A 22,451-nucleotide genomic window follows, 5' to 3' on the forward strand; every position below is an offset into this window, starting at 1 on the left:
GTATGTGATTATGTGTTAGGTGACAGCACTGCTGGAGGTGTTAAGCAACTAGGCGCTAGAGGAGTCAGGAAGGTTCCATGAAGGTGGTGCCTGAGCTGGCCCTGTGGGAAGAGATCAGAAAAGAAGGGAGTAGATGGAGCGAAGGCTCAGGCCTGGGTATATGGAAGCAAGGACAGAATCCCTGTGAAGGACAGTTTGGAGAGGGGCTTCCTGAAGCATCGGGAGCCAAGGCTGGATGGGTGAGGTGAGCCTGCATATGCAGGGCTTCTTTTCTGGATGGTGTGGTTTAGTCTTAGTGAAATATGGGAGGTGAGCTTACTTGGTGGGGAGGGGCCTACTCTTGGCTTGTGCTCTTCATGTCCCTCTCTTGCCTTTTTATGTGGTAGTTTTGGGCTATTTGGCTAGCACATACTTCTCTCTTCCTTCCTAACACTTTGTTTCCAACAATACCTTCCCTTCCCGTTTGGCCCAAGCTTCCCCGTATTAAGGGAGTAGATTAGTTCATAGAATCGAGTCTGAGGCTTGGAGTTAGGCAGACCTGGGTTCATATCCCATCTTCTGACCACCTGTGTATCCTGGGGCAGATTAATCTTTCAAGCTTGTTCCTTATTTCTAACATGGGACTAGTGATATCTATCTTGCAGGGCTCCAAGAATTGGAAATAGTCTGTATAAAGTACTTGGCATACAGCAGTCGATGGTAGCAGTGACTGTTGTCATTGTCTGCACTGTATCAGGACTAGCCAAACAACACTGAGAATGCTGTGCACTAAAAATGAAAAATCCCTCTAATAGGAAATAGGTCTGGATATCAGGCTCATCCAACCTAAAGAGGGCCCACTGCTTGGGGAACCTGCTAGAGTCTGTTTGTCCCCCATCGCAGTGGCCTGGCACCCAGGAATATTTCTGTATGACCTTAGTGGAGTCTCACAAGAACAGGTATTGATCTTTGGCAGCTGAGGCACAGCTGGCTTCGTGATTTAAACGGAAGCCATAATGTTCGAGACAGAGCCAGGTTAGAGTCCAGATGTGTTGGCTCAGGCACCTGCTCTTACAGGTGGTGTAACTTGCCTCACAGTTTTTTGGCCAAGGTATCTGTGACTTAGATCTCAAGCGCTTGGCTCAGCTGCCAGACTTGTAGGACTCTGTCTGGATTGTGGTTAGGAACCAGATGATAGAGTTGAAGCCTCTACAGCCGATGAGCCTCCTCCTGTCCCTGGGATGACCAGTCTTCATTTGCTTCCATACGGCTGCCTTCTATAAGCAGACTTCTCATTCATACTCAGTACTGTCCTCTATAAAGAAGAAGAAGATACTATGTTCACAAAAGGAGAAGCAGAGGTTAAAGAGGAAAAAGGACCTGTATTTCAGAGCCTTGCTTAGAACCCAGGGAATTCTGTCTTCCCACCCCAGGAAGGTCCAGTCTGCTCTAGATCTGTTGAAGTCCCCCAGCTCTGACTAGCTCTGCTGGAGATCTCAGGGTGTGGCTGACACAGCCCTTCTCCTGTCCCAGCCTCCGCTGACACCATCCCAAAAGAATGAAGCTCACTGTTGCCAGCTGTGTGATGGATAGGGCGTGAGTGTTTATCTGAAGAGGCAAGGCGGGTGGGCTCCCCAAGAGGCAGAGGAGACTCCCTGATAATTGAGGCTTGAAATTAGAAGCAGAATTAGGGACTTGTGAGCCAGCCAGAGTGGGGAAGTCTTGGTATTTCATTTTGTAGCCAAATGACAGTAACTGGTGTGAGCTGTGTGCTGTGTTTTCCTTCAAGTTGAACCAGAAGGATGAGAAGGAAAATGCGGGGTCTACTTATTTCCCTAGCCAACATTTCACCCAAACCTTTATCAGGGTCTTTCCACTGCCCGAGACCCATTTCCCATGCAGGAAGCAACAACCATCCTTTCCACCCCTCCTCAGGTGGCCACTTCACACTGCAGCATGTGTCAGGGGAAGGGGGGTTTCTGCACTCAGGCTTACACTATGTGTCCTTGGCAGGCGTGACCAACGGATTTGGAAAACACACCGAAAGCGGGTCTGACTCAGAATGTAGTTTGGGTCTCAGTGGTGGACTGGCATTTGAAGCTTGCAGGTAAGAACAGTTGTTCCCAAAGCTTTGTTGGCAGCTCCTCCACCTGTCCCTGTATTCTCCATTCAACCACAGATGGAGCCTCCTCCTGCTTATCTAAGGTTTTTCTTCCTCCACCCCTGCTGTTTCCTGAGGCCTCTGGTCTGTAACTCTGGTAGCTCCTAGGAAACAGTGTGACCCTTGACCCACAGGCCTGATCCGACTAGGAGGGGAGGAGTGATGCTGATGCTTTATAGGGTTTGTGAAGCCGAATTTGGCTCCAGAGGGCAGGGACAGCCAAATCTGTATCGCCCAGCGAAGTTGAGCCAATCCCCCACCCACACCCCTGGCCCACTCTGATAACCCAGTTACAGACATAGTTTTGCTCTTTGCCTTTTGGGGCATCATAGCAAAGGCCTCTGTAGAGGTGTGGTGTGGGAGTAAGAAACGGGCAGATAGGAAGTTCAGAATGGCCTTTTATTCAAAGGCCCTAGCTCTTCTATCCTCCTTGAGCTGGGAAAGGATGGGTTTCTTTTCCTGTTCTTTTACCAGAAGGGAGGATTTCTGAGACCAAAATGTTAAAGTTTCTTCCAAGTCGAGTTTATTGAATCCTTACTCTGTGTTAAGTGTACTCTGCAAGAAATTGGGGGCTGCGGGACTCTTGGAAATGGGAGACCCTCAGTGCCACACAGGAGAAACAAGTTGTCCTGAAGGCTAATTACTGGCCCCCCACATGGCTACTGAATGGATCCTCAGTTCCGAGTAGGGGAGGAAAGGTCCCAGGGCAGCAGTGTTTGAAGTGCTTCCAAGGCAGGTTGAGCATTATGTTCTGTCAGGTACTCTACCGTGGCTCCTGGGCTCCTGGGTGGTGGGTACGGGAGGCCCCTTACTGTGGCATAGCCCAGCTTTCCGTGGTTGCTTTGAGATTTTCCTCCCATCAAGCCTCAGAATTGCCTTAGCTGTCTTCCTCCATGGTTTCTAGAGACATGGGGGAATGAATGGGAAAAACATAGTTACTAGGCATAGAGGAGGCAGAGCTTTTGGAATCCTACAAAATGGTTTCACCCTGGTCCTGGGTGGGAATTCTTAACTCCCTTCAAAGGTAATGGTGCCTGGAAACCCAGTTTGTTGGGGTGGGGAAGGAGTGGGGTTATCAAACTGTCCCCTCCTAGCCCTTGACTAAAGGTGGAAGGTGTGTTGGGCTTTTCACGCCACGAAGGACAGTCTTCCCAGCCATGAACCACAAGAAGAAAGCCAGACTAGGCTCTGGTCAGCCTGCTGGTCAGACTGTGTGTTTGCCTTTCTGCAGAACTCCAGTCTGTGCCGCCGATTTGTCTGGAGCCCTGCTCAGTGTGGAAACAATGCCCTTGGAAGGCATTTCCTTTTTAACTCAGTGGACCTCAGTGGAATTTCAGGGTTTAAAACAGGAGATTCAGGACTGCAACTGCAGGATTTTTTTTCTTTTTCTTTCTTTCCTCCCCCTGCCCCACTGTGGTGGTAAGTACATAAAGGAAGATTTTACTTACTAATTAGACTAGAATCCTCTACTCCCAGAATCAGAAAGAGCCTTGAAGGAACCTGTGGTCACTAATCCCATTCCCCTCCCCACCTGTCCCTGGGTTTATCTTTCCTGATGATTTTCTGAGGAAATTGGAGCTGCTCCCTCTTTCTATGGGTCATGCTTTTGGTTATTAATAATTGAGCACCTACTTCAAGCCAGACATTGTCCTAAGTACTGATAAAGGTATGTGTTCTCATGGAGCTTATCTTCTAGAAGGGGGAGATGAGTGTTAAACCAGTAAACAGAATAATTATAGATTGGGTTGTCTGCTTTGGTCTGTGTAATGTGGAAAGAGGACTGAAACACAGGCCATATCAAGTCACGTGTGCTTTTTCTATGAAACAGGAATACATGGACCTAGTTTTGGTGTTGCCTCTTATTTTACTAAGCTCATCTGTCTCAGAGCTCATCATTTGATAGTACAACATTAGTAGTTTATAATATTTAAAGTGAGGCATTAAAATTTACTGCTCTTCATATAATATTTGCCACGTAACTATCATCTGCCATTTATTGAGTAGTTGGTATGTGCTGTACTGAGTGTTTTCTGTGTATCAATCTATTAAATCCTCACAGCAGCCTCAGAGAAGGTAGGTAACTTGCTCAACATCATGGAACTCATGAATAGAAGAGACAGGTTCCAGGGGCGCCTGGGTGGCTCAGTAGGTTAAGCGTCAGACTTTCGATTTCAGCTCAGGTCATGATCCCGCGTTTCATGAGATTGAGGCCCACATTGGGCTCTGCACTGACAGCACAGAGCCTGCTTGAGATTCTCTCTCTCCCTCTTCCCCTCCCCTGCTTGCTCTGTGTGCATATGTGTCTCTTTCTCTCTCAAAATAAATAAATAAACATTAACATAAACAAACAGATAAGAGCCAGGTTCTGAACCCAGGTAGTCTGGCTCCAGAGTTTCTCTTTTAAACACCTTGTTGTGCCCTCTTCTGTTATATTTGAAGATGTCTCCCCAGCTCCAGAATAATGAACTTTAAGAGGCCTCAGAGTCTCTAAGCACAGTGACAGATTTTTATAGGATGAGTGGGAACTGAATCCTAAATGTAAACTGGGTGTTAATTTTTTTTTTCCCCAAACAGGTCCTAATTTTGAATAGCAGGAAAAAAAACACTACCAATCTGCCAGTTACTGAAGGATTATGATTCATTGTGTTCTGTTTGTACAAGTTTTTCTGAATAAGACTCTGATAAAGTCCGTATGATTTAGGAGAACAGGAGTACCCTACTCCCCAACCAGTCCTAACACCAACCTCCTCTTATCCCACCAGTGGTTTCTTAAGCATTTCTACTCTTCTGCAGATTGTTTCCCTACCTTTTAAGCATTTTTTTTTTTTTTAGTGGAAAAATTATATAGCAATGATATTTTTTAAAGTTTGGATGGGAAAAGGCCCTAGCCACTTCATTCTTGCCCAGAGGCTCCCAACTATGGTTGTACATTAGAATTGCTTCGGGAGCTGTTTAAAACTACAGATCCTTGGGTGGGTTCCAGTTATACCATTACTCTGGTATTACCATCCTCATTTTTGCTTTATTACCTTTCTAGTCTTTGTCAAATATATCTATATATTGTTTTACCTCTTTGTAGTAACCACATGGAAAAAACTTGTTCTGCTTGTTCATTAAAAAAAAAAAAGTCCATCTCTAAGAAAAATTTCATACACAAAGTGGAAGTGAGAAGTGGATTTTTTTTTAAATTAAAAAGTGTCTTTTCTAATTAAGGAGTAAGACGTGTCCTTTATAGACAATTTGGGAAAGAGGCAAATTTTTGTACCTCAAAAATAAATTGGTTTCTAAAGAAGCCGTAGAAACCACAGGGTAAAAAATTCTGATCCATGTGAGATGGGCCCTCCTCATGGCTAGGCTGCTTAGACCCTGGAAGGATTGACAAGTGCCTGGAGTGACCTTTCATCTGGATGAAGTCCAAAGTCCCTGGGCAGGGAGGCAGGCGTCTCTTTCCGGAGTCCCTCCACCTGCATGAAATGGTCTCTCAAAGCCTCATGGGAATTTTGTGGTCAGAAGGGTGTCATGGGTTAGTGTGAGTTGTTAGGGGAAGGTGAGAAACCACTCTTGTTGAACGGTTTTTGCAGCTCCACTCATCTCAGAGATAGGAGAGCAGGAGTGGGTATGTTAGTCATTGAAATGGCTCATTTCGCCCCCTCTGCCTTCTTGCTCTATATGCAGTGGTCTGACGCCCCCCAAACGCAGCCGTGGGAAGCCAGCCCTATCTCGTGTACCCTTCCTGGAAGGTGTAAATGGAGATTCTGACTACAGCAGCTCAGGTGAGGAGTGGTGTACAGGTGAATCTGGGGGGCCCAGGCCTTCCAAAGAACCAGCTCTGTGGGCTGCAGCCAAACCCTTAATTCTTCCAAACTCTCAGGCATTGGGCAAGGAGATGCCCCCCCCTCACAGGTCATTCATACTCTTTTTTTTTTTTTTTAAGTTCATCTTAAATTTGAATAGTAATATATGCCCATGATAACAAAAATCAAAAAGGCACAGAAGGGTACATAATGAAAAGCCAGGGTCCCCTCCTTAGAACAACCACTGTTAGCAGTTTCTTTTGTGTCTCTCTATTTGTAATTTATATACATAAAAGCCAAAACCTGTGTATATTTAAGAGCATAGGTAGAGAAGCCTAATACACACGTATTCTCCTAAACCATGCCTTTTTTCAATTAATAATATATCTTGGAGCTCCTTCCGTGCTTTTTATTGACTGCCTAATGTGCCATTATCTAGGAGTGCCAGCCTACTACAGATGGACATTTAGACTGTTTTCATGTATTTGTTATAACCAATGTTGCAGTGAGCAACCTTGTACATAGATCTTTTGTAGCCCTGGAGAGCATACACTTCTATAGAGAAGCAGAGCTGCTAAACTTGAAGGGAGTGTGTATTTGTCATTTCCATGGGTCTTGCCAGTCTGCCCTTGCTGGAGTAATCAGTGATAGCCTCTATCACTGAATCTCACACCTTGCCGTGTAGGTTCATGTGATCCAGTGCTTTCAGCCCTGTCCTCATGAGACATTCTACTCTAGCCGACCCAAACAGGGAAGTACATGGGTCTTGTCTCTTTGGACCAAGGGATTCAAGAACAGGACAAGGCAGGGCCATAGGAGAGGGCTGGTTGGTGCACAGGTGGAGTGGGTACAGGGTGGGCTGTTCTCCAAGTACATCTCTGCAGCCCTCCTGTGGGAGCTGTGCACCCTGGATGCCCGGTCTTCGAAGCTCCCATCTAACACAGGCGTCAGGGCTTCTTTCCCCGCTTTCCTTTTCCCAACTGCTTTATTTTCCCTTAGCATCAGTTTCTTTCTCACATGTGTGTTGATGAATGCATGCCTGCGTGTTTCATTGTTGTCTGACTGTTGGCGCCCAGAAAGCGGGGCTCCTATCTACATGAAAGTGTACAGCATCTAGAGCAAAACTGGCAGTGGATTGGCACAAACATTGGAATTCTGGTAGTGACATTTTACTCTTATTTTAAAAAACCACATACTTATAAAATGATGCCAAGGGAAACTTAAAAATTTCGACCTTCTACTATTCCATCATCATCTTAACACAATTGTCTTCATTTCTCTGTATTGCCTTCTGTTTATTTCAGGCACGTTTTTAACAAAATGTTAATCCAGAACACACGCTTTTTCGTTTTCTGCATTTTTCAGTGTTATCTCATACTTTTTTTTGTGTTGACACAATCTTGATTTAACTCATATTATTGGAACAATATGTCTTCCAGTCAATGCATTACAATTTACTTAACTTTTTTATTGTTAGATTTTTGGTGATTTCCAACTTTTAATATCATACATAATGTAGTAAATGCATATTTTTGTTAAAAATCCTTTTATTTGTTTTTAAAGTTACTTTTCTTAGAATAATTCCCAGGGAAGGAATTTACTGAAGCAGATGATTCATACTTTTTTTTTTTTAATGGCTCTTGAGACATGCCACCAAATTATGTTCTTGAGGATTAGACTGGTCTGCAATTTCTTCCAACAGTGTATGATTGCACCAGTTTCCCCACAGCCAGCCTCTTCAGTATTGGATTTTATCTCTTGGTTGTTATTGCTATTGACTCAATGGGTAAAAAAAAAAAAAAAAAAAAAAAAACAAAAAAACTCATTATTAGTAGTAGTTTTGTTTTGTTTTGTTTTGTTTTGTTTTATAAATGAGGATAGTAGTATTTCCTTAGTAACACAATTTCCACTGTGCAGGATTTGGACCCTTTTCCCTGGTTGAGTGTGGTCACCTTGGGCTTTCGGTTTATAGGCGGGGGAGGGGGAAGGGAGGTTCCTTTCTGCTCAGGAGCATTTGTGAAGTGTACCCATCCACATATGCTAGTGCATTGTGTGTGAACAAAGTAAGCTGGAGAGATGCGGTGCCTGCTTTAGGCAGGACACCCAGTGTCAGGTTCTGAGAAAAGCAGTCACGTGAAGGGCTTGCAGACCTGCTTGGCTCTGCTGCGTGCCGTGCACCCAGGTGACCTGGATGGCCAGATGTGGCCCTGTCAGAAAAGAACTCATTTAGCAAGTGGTTTTACTGGGATGTCTGTCCCAGGCATCTTTTTCCATGAAGCCTCTATCATGAGGCCCACCACTTAGGCCCAGAGAGCAGTTTGTGGCTTTGCCAAGCTGGGTTATTGTTGTCCTTCCTGGGATCCTGGTGATAAAAGCAGTCCTAGTTTTCTAGGGAACACCATTCTAGTGTTCTGGTCCAGGGGTCGGCAAACTAACATATTAGCTTGTTTTTGTAGGGCTTGCAAGCTAAAAATGGTTTCTACTTACAAATGATTGAAAAGAAAATCAAAAGAATGATATTTTGTAACACATGAAAATTACATGAAATTCGAATTTCAGCATCTAAAAGTAAAATTTTATGGGGACACAGCCATACTCATTCCTCTATAGAGTACCTGTGGCGGCTTTCATGCTGCAACAATAGAGTTGAGTAGTTGCAACAGAGACCATGTGGACTGCAAAACCTAAAATATTTACTGTTTGGCCCTTTACAGAATGAGTTTGCCGACCCCTGATCTAGTCTAAGAACTAAGGAAAGGGCAGGAAAGGGGAAGGGTGGAGGGGATGTTGCTGACTCATTCTTGGGTTGCCCCAGTCAAATGGAGGCCACAGGCAGGCCTCCTGGGCACCATTCCAAGTCCCCTTTGGGTGCTGTCTCCTCCCCTCCCCAACCCCCAGGCAGAAGCCTCCTGATGCCCTTTGAAGACCGCGGAGACCTGGAGCCCCTGGAGCTGGTGTGGGCCAAGTGCCGAGGCTATCCCTCCTACCCCGCCTTGGTGAGTCTGCCCCAGACACCACCCTCCTCCCTCCCCTGGGCTGTTCTGGCCCCTATCTTGCCTCAGGAGCTTATCTGATTGGATCAAGCCAGCAGAGGGGTGGGAATCAGGGTGCTTTTAGCTGCCGAGGGGAGGGAGGTTTTAGCCCAGCCTGGGTGGGTCAAACCATCAAGGTCTTCAGCTCAGAGCACTTAAAATAGGGTAAAAGTGTGAAGACAGGGACTAGGGCTCATAGGGATTTAATAGCATTTATTCATTTGCTTATGCATAAAAGTAGTATGCTCATTGCAGAGAATTTTTAAAGCTGCTTATAATGCTTAAGTGTTGTATTAGACATTTGTCATGCTAAATTCTTGAAATACTGAGGAAGATGTGGTTTTTCTCATTTTGTGGGGAAGAAAAATGAGGATCTATCTGTTCCCTGTGGCCATCTAGCTATTAAATGGCAGGGTTGGAATTTGAGCCCAAGGCTCAAAATGTGTGATGTCAAAGCCTGTGTTCTGAGCCACCAAGTTCAAAATCACCCATGGTCTCATCTATTCAGAGATTACCTCTTGGTGTATATAGGCACTCTTTTTTTTTTTTTTAATGCATAAGTACGAGCCCATACTCTGTGTAACCTCCCTTTCACGTAACAGCATACCATAAACATGCATGTCTTGTGCCATTAAACATTCTTCATCAACATCACTTTAATGACTGCATTGTCCTCAGTTGTATGCATGTACCTTATTTTAACCATTCCCTACTTGGTCATTTAGATTGTTTTGAATTTTTCACTACGATTAATAGCTGGCAATAAACATCACTGTAGCTTTAAAACTCTGTGCACATCATGATGATTTCCATACAGTGAATTCTTAGGCGTGCCTTCTTGGAGCAAGGTCTGTGCAAAATTGATACACATTGCCAAGTTGCCCTTTAGAAAGTTAGTTCCAATTTATACTCCCATCAGCAGTAGCTAAAAAATTCTATTTTTACCACCTTGATTGTTATTTGTTAGAGCTCTTTCTGTATTGGGGAGGTAATGTCCATCTGGCACTGGAAGCTAGTGATTCTAAACCTTTAGGGCATGCCAGAATCATGGGGGAATTTTTAAAACAATACAGATAACTGAGGCCCCATTTCAGAACTATGAAATTAGACTGACACCAGGCCGAGGTATGAATGTTTTCTATAAAGCTTCTCAGATGATCTGTAGCCACGGTTGTGAACTACCCTGCCAACCTCTTGCATGCACACAGGAGTTCTGGGCTTCTCTTAGCTCTTTCACATCAATGGGTCTTTCAAGTCTCATAGCAGCCCCTTAAAGTCAAGAGGGCAGGAACTGTGACCCTTTTGGACTGGTGAGGAAGCTACAGCTGTAAGAGGTTATACAACTTGCAGGAGCCATATTGGAACCATGTTGCCTACCTCACTCCCTCTTCAGCAGTGGCAGGAGGGGGAATCCATGCTGTGATCCAGCAGTTGAGGAGGTTGGGCCTTGGGCCTGCCTTCACAAGGCTGTGTGCCCTGTTGTCAGTGAGACTTCCAGCATAATTGTTGAGGAAGTGATTAAAGCTGTACAGTTTTGGTTTTGTGATTTTAAGTCCCATGGTGCAAAAAAAAAAGTCTAAAAATAGTCTTTTTTTTTTCCTTTTTAATTATCTTCTTAATCATACATTTTCTTTAATGAGTAAATAAATTCAGCCACCACCTGAAAAAACCTACCACCTGAATGCAAGCTGTGTTTTTATTTTGGTTTATGCTCTCCCAGTTGTTCTCCTGTGTTAAATATGACTCGTGTCCATAATGAATATACATTTAAAAAAAATTTTTTTGGCTCTTGTTTAAAATTGTTTTTTCTCATAAAATAATGTATCTGTATTATAGAAGTTTGGGAAAAAATAGAGAAAAGCAACAAACCCCATCATTCTAGCAAGTCAGCTATAAGCGTTTTATATTGTTTCTTCTATTTGTTTATGTATTACAGCTATAATAATAGTATGTATATATGCCTTCATTATATAATGTGTTAAAATATTTCATAAGCCACATTGTTTTACATCCACATAACATTTGAGTGAATGGTCCATTATTTATTATTTTGAGACATATTTGCATCTATCTTCTTTAGAAAGGGAGGAGAGCTCTCCTTGCTTCTGCCCTTGGTGGCAGGGGGTGGGGGGTACATTTTTCACAATCTGCCCCATGTTCCAAGGCAGGAACCAGCATGGCTGTCGAGGAAACATACCAGAGTGGCCCCACTATCTTGTTCAATAATCTTGTTCAATAATCGAGGAAGCTCAGGAGGGCTTGTATGGTGGTTCTCATTAGGACCCTTAGCTTTAATCCCAGGGGGAACATACAAGCTGGGAGAGTTTTGACCAAATTACACAGCTCGAACAGGGTAGGGATGGTTCTTCCTTAAAACTCTTAACCAGAGCACCTGCTTTTAGCTGCTTATCTAGGAAGGGAAGTAGGGAAGCTGGCAGACACCCAAAGGTAAACAGCGAGAGCAGTTTATTATGAGAACAGGCCCCCTGGGACAGAGTATAGAAATTAAGATTGTTCCATCTCTGGAGAAAGCTGCTTCCTCAGTAAGTTTCCAAGTCTCTCTGGCCTCAACACACATAGATTATCAACTCACTGCTTTGGAAATGAGGGCTGTGTAGGGCAGTAGGCAGCAGAAGTTTAAGCCACCACGGCCACAGCCAGCTACATGCTCCTGTGCTCGGGGCTTTCCTCTGTCGGGTGATACCTGTCAGCAGACTTCTCAGCATCGGCAAGAAGGTGAAATAAGATGATGGATGACGTGTGAATAACTAGGATCTTCAGTCACTCTGTCAGTGCTTCATAGAGCTAGAGGTCACTGTTGTGTTGATGCCACCAGGCATTTTTCTGAGCCCCTGCCCTGTAGAGCTTGCAGCCTTGAGCATTAATTCCTCCAGTGGTCCTTCTTTCCAGCCACATCGTTCATTTTCCCCTCTCCAGCAACCCTTCGAGTTCAGTCTAAAAGCTTTCTGATCTTAGATGGAGGTGCCCACAAAGGTACCTAGTCCACACAGCAGGAAGATTATGGTCAGACAGGAAGGTAGTGGGTAACCAGGGGCTCTGTTAGGTAGAACCAAGGTGATGGGCCCTGCTGCTGATGCAGAACCTCCTTTATAGCCATGGTGTTTAGGAAAGTCCCTGAGCCTTTGAAGTGAATTGCAAAGGTTTTAAAGGAAAAATTGACAGGAAGAAATGGCCTCCTGGCCTCCATTCCCTTCCCCTAAGGGATGTTAGGAAGGTGGAATTTGCCAGTCTGGCCTGGACATCATAGATACACCCTCAATTCTGATATCTCCCATACTGGATTCACATTTCCTCTGTTTCCACTTGGGCCCCAGGGGTTCATGGCACAAGCTCCCTCATTGGAAGAACTGATTGAGCAGGGCTGAAGGATTTGGCCAATGAACTGGGAAAACAGTCAAGATTTCCATTTTGGGGTCCTGAGGGTCACAAGAGGTCAGCCCCCTTCATCACTTGGCTGTGGGCTTGGCCAAGGCCCTGCATAACTTGGGGGGTGGTTCAGTAGGTAGTCCTGGGGCAGCATGCCCTGCTCACCCCATCCACCCCCATCTGAGTGCCGTCTCCTTTCCTGTCTGTAGATCATCGATCCCAAGATGCCCCGGGAGGGCCTCCTGCACAATGGTGTTCCCATCCCTGTCCCCCCTCTGGATGTGCTGAAGCTGGGAGAGCAGAAACAGGCCGAGGCTGGAGAGAAGCTCTTCCTTGTCCTCTTCTTTGACAACAAGCGCACTTGGTGAGTGGGTACTACCACCTGGAGGTTGGGCCAGGATGAGGGCTAAGGGGCCTGCCATGCAGTACACAGAGGGGCTGTGGGCTCAGTTAACCTGCCTCCATCCAGACAAGATGAGGCATTACCAGCAGCTGGCCTGCCCCAGCCACATTAATAGTTACTGAGGAGTGTGGCCGGTCAGATTCCCTGGGAAACATTCTGAGATGGATATTTCTATCAGGAGGCTTATTGAGGAGAGCTGTGGGGATGAAGGGTGCAGTGCTGGGTGGAGGAACATGTTGAACACTTGGTATAGAGGCCTCAGCTGATCCTAAGGGGAGCTCCGGAGCTGGGAGGCTTGTTAATGATATCCAGAATTGGGGCTGTGCGTGGGCATGTCCTCCCATGGCAACTAGTCATTGAATGCTGGCTGCCCCTGGGAAGGGGGTCACCTTGGTCCAGGTAACTCCCTTGGTGGCGGGTGATTCCTGAAGAGGACTCAGCTGAGAGCTAGTCAGCAGCCAACGCTCCCAGTGGCTGTGGGAGTGCACGTCTTAGTCCTCAGGTGGGGGGATGGGGTAGAGGGTGGTTTGGGGCAGTGTGGGGTCCACTACAAAGGGCTTGCTTGCCCTTTAAGGTTTCTCTTAGAGTTCTTTCACTTCTGCTTTTATAGAATGAGGAGGTAGGACTAACAAGTGAAAATAATAGCTATCACTTATTGTTTACTCCGTGCCCTGATGCAAATCGATTTACATACATAACCTTATTTAATCCTCATTAAATCTTCATCAGTCCTCTCCCAATCCATTTTGCAGATGAGGAAGCTGAGGCTCAGAAAGCAAAGACCCCATTGCCAGACCTGGGATACAAGCCAAGATCTGGCTCCAAAGGCTAGCTTTTAGCCACACGTTAGATTCAACTGGCGATCTTTAGAAAAACACACCTGGTGCAGGCCCCATCAGGAATCACTGGTTCCTGGCATCAGCCCCACTTCCTAGCCGTAGCTCCCTGATGCCCCAAGGCGAGAGCTAGCCCTAATATGGGTCTTTCTTAGCTCCTGGGTCCTAACAGCCCTCTAAAGCAGAGTGAGTGCCCTGAGGCTCAGGGAAGGGCCTGGCTGCAAAAAAGGTCCCTTGGTGGCCTCCTGCCTGGGGTGTCCCAGTCTGTCTCCTCCTGCCCTGTCCCCTCCCTCTGGCTTTGCTTGTCCTGGGCAGATGGGCCCAGAGGAGCCCCTTCATGCCACCCACCTCAGCCCAGGCTTCTTACTGTGCTTGTATTTTAGGCAGTGGCTTCCAAGGGACAAAGTGCTACCCCTGGGTGTGGAAGACACCGTGGACAAGCTCAAGATGCTGGAAGGCCGCAAGACCAGCATCCGAAAGTCGGTGCAAGTGGCCTACGACCGTGCAATGATCCACTTGAGCCGGGTCCGGGGGCCCCACTCCTTTGTCACCTCCAGCTACCTGTAAGGGTGGGTCCTGGCTTGTGTCTGCCTGCCCTGCCTCTGTCCCATGCAGCACAGAGGCCCCTTCCTGCCCCAGCCAGTCATATGGCCGGCAGCTTCCCCCTTCCATGGCAGGCCAGGGACTGGGCTGTGTCCTCCCCATGGGCAAGGCCCCAGTTTTGACCAACTGTATGGTTCCCCTGGTGGGCCTGCTGTGTGCCAAAAACTCCCACCTGAGCTCGCTCGGGGGGGGGGGCTAGTCCACTGAAGAACCTGTTAGAAGTAGAAATAGCTGTGAGGCTTGGGCCTGGCTGAGGAGATGGACCTGAGCCCAGAAGGCAAGAGGTCCTAGGCTCTTTCTCAAAGGTGTGCCTGGCCTGCTCCTTCCCACTCCCAGCTAACTACACCTCAGGGCAAGCGAGGCTCTGACATTGACCCCAGAGGTGCTGTGGATACATGGGAGTCCCGCGGGGAAGCTCACGGAGCTCACCCTCTCTCCCCTCTGTCACCCATTCTCATACCTCTTCCCTGTCCCATCTTCTGCACCAGTGCCGTCTCTCTTTTCCCATGTTCCTTTCCTTTCTTTTGTGCCAAACAGAAACCATCACCAAACTGGTCTTTTTCTTTTTATGTCTCATTCCCTTTGAGGCCAGCTGCTATGCTAGGTGGGTCCCTCCACCTGGCTCCTTAGGGCCCAGGACAGAGGCCAGCCTACCACTCGGGTGACCCCTCCACCAGCACACACACCCCTTCCCCATCTGCTGCAGACACACAGCTGAGGCCAGGCTGTGAAAGCTTGCCCCCTCCCTGTCTTGCTGAGAGGCGGGCCGAGGCTTGACGGGCTCCCGTCAGACCAGGCTGGTTGTGGGAGTGTCCGTCTGTCCACTTGGATGTTGAGGGGTGTTGACTGAAGCTGTGCTCTTCAGCTGGGTCTGCTCCTCACCCCTGCTGTCCTCTCTCTGTGGGCCTCCCTCTCCACCACCATGGACGGTGGTGCCCGCGGTCCAGCACCTCCCTGCCTGCGCTCTGCCCAGCCCAGCCTCTGCTGCTCCCGCTCCCAAACTCCGGGGGACACCACACTTATTTCACGCCCTCTGTCCCCTTCCCTCTCCACCTTTCAACCCCCTCCCCACCTTCACCTTCTCAAAAACGGAAGGAAAAAAACTGTGAAATGGGAAATGCTGACTGACAAACCAACACAACTTTCAGAGGCTTTGAGTCTGTTCTCTGGATGTTTCTTTTCACCTCTTAAGCACCAAAGCCGCAGGGCCAGGTTGCAGGCCACTGATCGCCATGTTGATTTTTAACCTGACGTTCTTTTTAATTGTTTTAAATTTTTCATAGGGGAGTTTTGGACAAAAAAAAAGTCACTGGGGAGATCACTGCCATTTTTACACACTCGACTTTTTAAAAATACAACCAACCAACCACCACAACTTCTTATACATTTGGGACACGAGCCAGAGTTTAAAAGGGAACCAACAAAACTCTCTATAACATAAAGGATGGGGTTTTGGATTTTGTACAATAATAAAAATACAATACAGCATATGGCTAGGGAAGGACATGGTGTATATAATTGTAAAATACTGTTCTAAATTATTCAGGCCTATAGTTTCCATTACTGGAGTCCTCCATTGTGTGGCTGAGTATTTTAAATGCACACAGTGTGGTTTATTTAAAGGAGCCAATGCGTCCCCCTCTCCCCAGGTAGTCGGTCAGCTGTGGACTCTGTGACCTTTGTCTCAACCTGTGTTGTAAGATCTCGGGGCTCTCTCTCTCTCTCTCTCTCTCTCTCTCTCTCTCTCTCTCTCTGTGTGTCTCTTCTCCCCAACACTTTCTCTTTCTAGTCTCTCTTTTTTTTCAATCTCCTTGACTCTTTCAGTCTCTTTCTGAGTCTCATCTTTAAAACTGCTCTTTTAGAACGGGAAGCGGCTCAGATCCTGCTGTGGCATGGGGCCTACGTGTCTCAGTCGCGTCTGCTGTGAAGCACACGATGCTCTATTTATTGTAGAAAGTGACTTTATTTGCTTTCTAGAATTGTTTATAACAGATGGTATAAGAGAGGTAATAAACAGAGAAAAATCTATGCTTGTAAAGAATACAAAAGTTAATTTTACCTACTATAATATGACTGTCTGAAACTTATTTTCTCTCTGAGAAATAAATGTTCTAATGGGCAGCAGTTGCTGTGCTGTGTTTGGTGTCATCAGTGGGGGCATGCGCTTCTCTTCCAAATTCCCGTAGCCCACCCCCACCTCAAAAGGCAGGAGCCATTCAGAATGGGTTGTCTAGCCATTGCAGACTGCCAGCTGGAAAGGGCTCTGTCCATCTCTTGGACGCCCGGGAGGGGTGTGAAGATGGGCTCTGACGTTTTCCTCTCCCAAACAGCACCACCCTCTGGGTCCCGTAGAAGGTCCAGCCTGTCTTCTTATGCCTCAGATTTCCTGTGGCCCTGTTCCTTTGGGAGCATCTGTTCCTCATGCAGTTGGAGAAGTAGCCCCTTGTGTCTGGCACCTGTTTACCCAGCTTGCTGAATTTGAGACTCGAGGGTGCCCACGCCTCCTTTGTAATTATTGCTGTCCCCATTCTGTAGGTAGGTAGCTGGGACACACAGGCGTTAACATGGGCCTCGCTCCTTTCGGAATTGGAAGGGATCCTGGCGCCTACCTGGTCTTCATTTTGCAGATGAGAGAACAGACCAGCACGATCAACAGGCTTGTCCCAGGACATCTGGCCAAGACATGGTGGCAGAATCCTGGGACAAGGATCTGGGCGGGGGGTTTCTTGTGGGCTCCACAGCATTTCAAGGCTGTGCTGGCCTGTTCTGTACCAGCTCCCCTCTCACCAGCTATGGTTCCAGCATTTCTGGAGAGGGGCATCTTGAAGAGTTAGAGAGAGTTCCCAGGGACTCAATACTTGGTCACTGGGCCTTGGGATAGCTTTTCCCCATCCCCTCCCCTGTCCTATCTCTGCTCCTGCCTGGCTCGTGTGCTTGGCTGTGAGTTACATCTCACAGCCTGTCAGGGCAACTCTGAACGTGGCGGGTGTGGAGCTCCCCCCGAGGGGAGGAGTTTGGGAGACTCCTCCAACCAAACTCATGTTTGGTTGAATCACAAAAGCTTTCAGAAGAATAAAGCAATTAATACAAGCCTTAAAAAAACGGGATTGAAAATCCCTCTTTGTAAATTTGTATTCTGAACTACAAAGGCAATATTTAGAAAGATGTGAAAAAGCTCATCCTATGAGCCCTGGCTTAACAGAGGACCCTGAGGCCAGGGCGAGACATGGTAAGTAGCATCCGTGGAAGCATTTGATTGGGGAAGGGACAGGACCAGAACTTGGCAACTAATGAACGAGTTGTCAGAGGCCAAAAGCAGAAGTGTGAAGACAAGGTTGCCGCATGGCCGGAGCCATCAGCAGTGAGTTTGAAGGGGAGGAAGGAGAGCTAAGTTTTGAGGAGCTTGTGTTGCCTGCAGGATATCTGAGAAAAAAACCCAGCAAGCAGACGGGACTGGGCAGTTCAAGAGGAAGGTAGGAGCAGATGACAGAAATGTGGAGGCACGGGAGCACGCCAGGGCAGTTAGGACAAGGGCCAAGGAGGGAAAGGACAGACCTGAGGAAAGCCCCTTATATTTGGAGGCTGGGATTGGGGAAGAAAAGAGGAAAACAGTGCCTTCAGAGGGGTCTGCTCCCTGGGGAGGGCCTCACACAGAGGCAGTCAAGCCCTAGGGATCAGCTAGACCCACTCACCCCTCATTTCACAGAAAGAGGCAGGTCACATGCACTCAGCCTCACAGAGCAGGAAAAGGCAGCGCTGGACCAGAAAGAACCCAGAAACCAGCACTTTCTACTCTCCACCAGCCCGTGTATTCAGAGCCCTCAAGGTGAGCAGAAGTGTCCTTAATGAATCTGATCAATCCTGTGATGAAAAGTCATGGACCCAAGTCTAAAATATTATGATACTGGAGCATGTGGGGGTATTGAGTAGGAATGCAAAATCCCGTTTTCCTAATGAGTTTTAAAATATAATTAAAAACATTTGCTTAACCCTGTCAGCTTGGCCACTTCCTTTAATATATTGTCATTAACACTTGAGTGTGAATTTGCCTTCCAGATGGACTCTCCCCGCCTGACTAAGGCTGTGAGCTTTGACTCTTGAGAGGAGAGGGGTGAGTGATCAGACCGCCAGGCTCTGGGGGAGATAGAGGGTGAGGCCTTGACTACCCCTGTGTCTGCAGGCCCCTCCACACCCCCCAGGCACTTGGGGGTGCCCTTCTGCTTGCCTTTTCCCTTCAAGGGTAGCAGAGGGCTCTAGGGATGGAAGGAAAAGATGTGCGTGTGTGTGTTTTCCACCATTTTAATATTCTTTTTGTTTTTTTAAAAATATGTATTTATTTTGGGGAGAGCACAAGTGGGGGAGGGGCGGGGGAAAGACAGAGGATCCGAAGCGGGCTCTGCGCTAACAGGCTGACAACAGCGAGCCCAGTGTGGGGCTCGAACTCCCGAACCGCAAGATCATGACCTGAGCTGAAGTCAGACGCTCAACCGACTGACCCATCCAGGCACTCCAACAGTTTTAATATTTTTGAGAGGGCCAAGACTCCGGCTACGCGGAGTAGAAAAATCTAATCGTCCCCAGATTTCAGAAGGGTTGTTGTCTTCCAAAGAACATTGTGTCCTTTGCCTGGCCCCGGGGTTGGAAGTGGCTGAATTGAGTCTAACTGCTTTCTCCTGTGGCAGTGTGTGAATTCCTTCCTCTTCCTTCCAGCTTTGCATAGGCTCCTTTGGGGGACAAAGAGGCAGTATTGGCAATGCGACACTGTTGGCTCCTGATGGGCAAGAGTGCAAGATGCACGGGGCCCCGGGGGAGGGCTTCTTCTCCCCTGGCTTCACAGTCTAGAAAGATCCCCCAGGGGATTTTATCTGAGCTGGCAGGAAGATTATAAAATGTGTTGTTTGCTACCTCATTTGGGATTTTTTTTTTTAAGTGCAAAGGAGAAGAAAGATTATTCGAACTACCCAGAAATAACCATTTCCAACCACTTTAATGTAAGTCCTTATAGTCTCTTGTGTTTTCTAAGTAAAGCATGTATTGCAGTTTCTTATACTGGGTAGCTGAGAAATTGGCCTCCCCAAGAGGGTGTGGGTTCTGACGTCTGTGCAGAAGGTCTTGGCATGATCGGAACACGAGGCCCAACACCTCTCCTGCCTTTTTCTTCCTTTGTGTATCATGAACTGGCCCAAGCCAACTATTGGCTGTTTTTGTTTCTGTTTTTGTTTTTCCCTTTTGTTTTGCTAACATAGTGGCAGCCTCCAGCAGTTGAAATTGAATGGGAGTTATATACCTTTATCCCAAGAAATTTGCTATTGGGTGTGCCTTTCCATGGAAATAAGTCCTAGACCAAATTCTGCCCTGTGTTCAAACATCTTCGAATAAGGAGACACCCCCCCCCCCCCCCCCCCCCCCCACCGCCCAATGGCCATATACTTTCTTCTCTAGTTTGAGAAGTTCCCACTCTGTGCTCAGGTACAGCCACCAGCACCTGGCCTACGAGATCACTCCAAGGTACACACAACACTGTGTTGAGGGCAAGACCCTGTGTTGAGGAGCAGTGGAACTTTAGACCTTGAATTTTATTGTTGTTTTAGATATAACCTTACATATGACAGTTACAAACCTTACAAACCTTAAGTTTAATCTCCATGAATTTTTACATGTGTATCTATCCATGAAACCACCACCCAAATTAAAGTCCAGAACACTTCCAGTGCCCCAGAAAGTTCCTCCCATTCCTTCCCAGTCAATATCCCCCTTCTCTAAGGGGGTAACTACTGTCCAGACTTCTATGGCCATAGATTAGTGTTGCCTGTTCTTGAACTTCATATGATGGACACACACAGTTTGTGATCTTTTGAGTCTAGCTTTTTTTTTTTTTTAACTTTTATTATTTATTTTTTAGAGAGAGAGTGCGAGCAGGGGAGAGGCAGAGAGAGAGGGGGACAGAAGACCCAAAGCAGGCTCTGCGCTGACGGCAGTGAGGGGGCTCCAACTCACGAACCGCGAGATCATGACCTGAGCCAAAGTCAGACGCTCAACCGACTAAGCCACCCAGGCGCCCCTTGAGTCTGGCGTCTTTAATTCAACGTTATGCCTCTGAACTCCATCCTTGTTTTGCATGTTGCTGTAGTTTGCTTTGAAGAGTATTCCATTGTACAATTTGTCCGCCCTCCTGCTGGTCTTGGGTTGTTTCCGGTTTGGGGCTCTCACGAATAACACTGCTGTGAACATTCTTGTACATGACGTTTTGTAGACACAGTGCCCATTTCTCCTCAGACTATCCCCAGGAGTGCTAGGTCACGGGGTTAGCTTTAAGCATTTAGCTCTAGCTTAAAGTTTATGTGTTAAGCCTTAGGAGTTTCTCCCAGTTTCCATTGGCTGCTCTCCCACAGCAGTGTGCGGGGGGTCCAGCTGCTCCACACCCTGGCCGACACTTAGCACCGTCAGCCCGTGGCTTGGCCCTGGAGGGGTTTGTTGACAGGCTCCCTGAGTTCCACTATACAGCCGGGCTTGTCCCCTGCTGTACAGCCCTACTTTGCTAGGTCCTTTTCCATCAGGGAACCCACGTCTCAGTGCCACACAGATGCCTGCACCGGCTCTTTGTGAAATAAGGCACCTCTAAGTTCAGAGTAACACAACCTTCCCTGGCCCTCTCCTCATCCCTGGCTACTGGGCTGGGGGGACTGAGCCCAGCCTCGGGCCCCCTCCCCTCTCTTATAGACCCAAGCCTCCAGGGACTGAACTGGTATCGTGTGAATGAAGGAGGTGCGAGCCCGTTTTGATGTCCTTGAGGGGAGGATCAGAATGGGGGTGAAGAGGGGCGCCTGGGTGGCGCAGTCGGTTAAGCGTCCGACTTCAGCCAGGTCACGATCTCGCGGTCCATGAGTTCGAGCCCCGCGTCGGGCTCTGGGCTGATGGCTCAGAGCCTGGAGCCTGTTTCCGATTCTGTGTCTCCCTCTCTCTCTGCCCCTCCCCCGTTCATGCTCTGTCTCTCTCTGTCCCAAAAACAAATAAACGTTGAAAAAAAAAAAATTTAAAAAAAAAGAATGGGGGTGAAGAGAGCCCATGCGCTTGCTGTTAACTGTCCTTCGAGACGCAGAAGCACATTTCAGAGTCATCGAGGATGAAGGCTCAGAAGACCCTGAAGCGACTCCAAAGGAATTGCTCAAATCACCGGTGGGGAGAAGGGCTGGGCTAAGACGGCAGGGTCAGGGAAAGAGACCCGAGGACACCTTGTTTGGAGACAAAAGATTGCAGAGCCAGAATTGACTTGGGCAACTGTCGGAAGGTGGCTCTGTCCTTAGGGGCAAGACAGTGATCTGGTTCTAGGCCTGAGCTGTGGGATGAGGACACAGGCCCCCCTGGCCCGTCCGAGGGGTTTCTGGCTCCACGTGCGACCCTGGGCACACAGGAAGTTTTTGGCACCCAGAGTCTGGCCGTGTTCCTCCTGCTCCATCCCTCCTCCTTCCCTCACACCCTCCTTTTCCCTCCCACGGGCCCCCACCCCGTTTCTCTGTCTTCAAATTTTTTTTAAAGCTTATCTATTTATTTTGAGAGAGAGAGAATCCCACGTGGGGCTTGAACCCATAAACCGTGAGATCACGACCTGAGCCAAAACCAGGAGCCAGATGCTCAACCAACTGAGCCACCCAGGTACCCCTCAAATTTTATTACGTTTAATTTAAGTTGGTTTATGTGATTCAAAATTTTTTTAAAAAGTTTAATTCTTTTTCTATTTTTGAGAGGCAGAGAGAGACAGAGGGCAAGTGGGGGAGGGGCAGAGAGAGAGGGAGACTCAGAATCCGAAGCAGGCTCCAGGCTCTGAGCTGTCAGCGCAGAGCCCAACGTGGGGCCCGAACTCATGAACCGTGAGATCGTGACCTGAGCCGAAGCCGGACGCTCAACCGACTGAGCCACCTAGGCGCCCCGTTTATGTGATTCAAAATTTTAAAAATCCAAGGAAGTTTGTCATTCCTTGTCCCCAGTCTCCCAGTTCCCCTGCCAGAGGCAACCAGTTTTGCCAGTTGCTTATGGAACTTTCCAGACAAACATTAATACCCTTGTACGTGCACGTGCTGGTGTGGGTCCCTTTGTTATACAAATGGGAGCAAACTGTTCACACTGGCCTAGGCCTTGTTTTTTTTTTAATTTTTTTTTTTTAACGTTTATTTATTTTTGAGACAGAGAGAGACAGCATGAACGGGGGGAGGGTCAGAGAGAGAGGGAGACACAGAATCTGAAACAGGCTCCAGGCTC

At 47.5% G+C, this 22,451-nt stretch overlaps 1 protein-coding gene across 2 annotated transcripts in view; it reads left to right on the plus strand.

Moving 5' to 3' along the window:
• Positions 1-16,319, plus strand: part of BRPF3 (bromodomain and PHD finger containing 3) — a 33,913-nt gene extending 17,594 nt beyond the window's left edge. The window contains exons 9-13 of one of the 2 annotated variants that reach the window (XM_030315367.1): positions 1,993-2,086; positions 5,816-5,913; positions 8,833-8,930; positions 12,563-12,717; positions 13,976-16,319. In XM_030315367.1, the coding sequence (XP_030171227.1) occupies positions 1,993-2,086; positions 5,816-5,913; positions 8,833-8,930; positions 12,563-12,717; positions 13,976-14,159 (629 nt within the window). In that variant the 3' untranslated portion in view covers positions 14,160-16,319. Of the gene's footprint in view, positions 1-1,992; positions 2,087-5,815; positions 5,914-8,832; positions 8,931-12,562; positions 12,718-13,975 lie in introns of those variants that run through there. The other variant, XR_003968812.1, reaches the window with a different exon arrangement.
• Positions 16,320-22,451: the final 6,132 nt, after the last annotated feature.

The sequence above is a fragment of the Lynx canadensis genome, chromosome B2, assembly GCF_007474595.2.
Source record: "Lynx canadensis isolate LIC74 chromosome B2, mLynCan4.pri.v2, whole genome shotgun sequence".
Classification (NCBI taxonomy): domain Eukaryota; kingdom Metazoa; phylum Chordata; class Mammalia; order Carnivora; family Felidae; genus Lynx; species Lynx canadensis.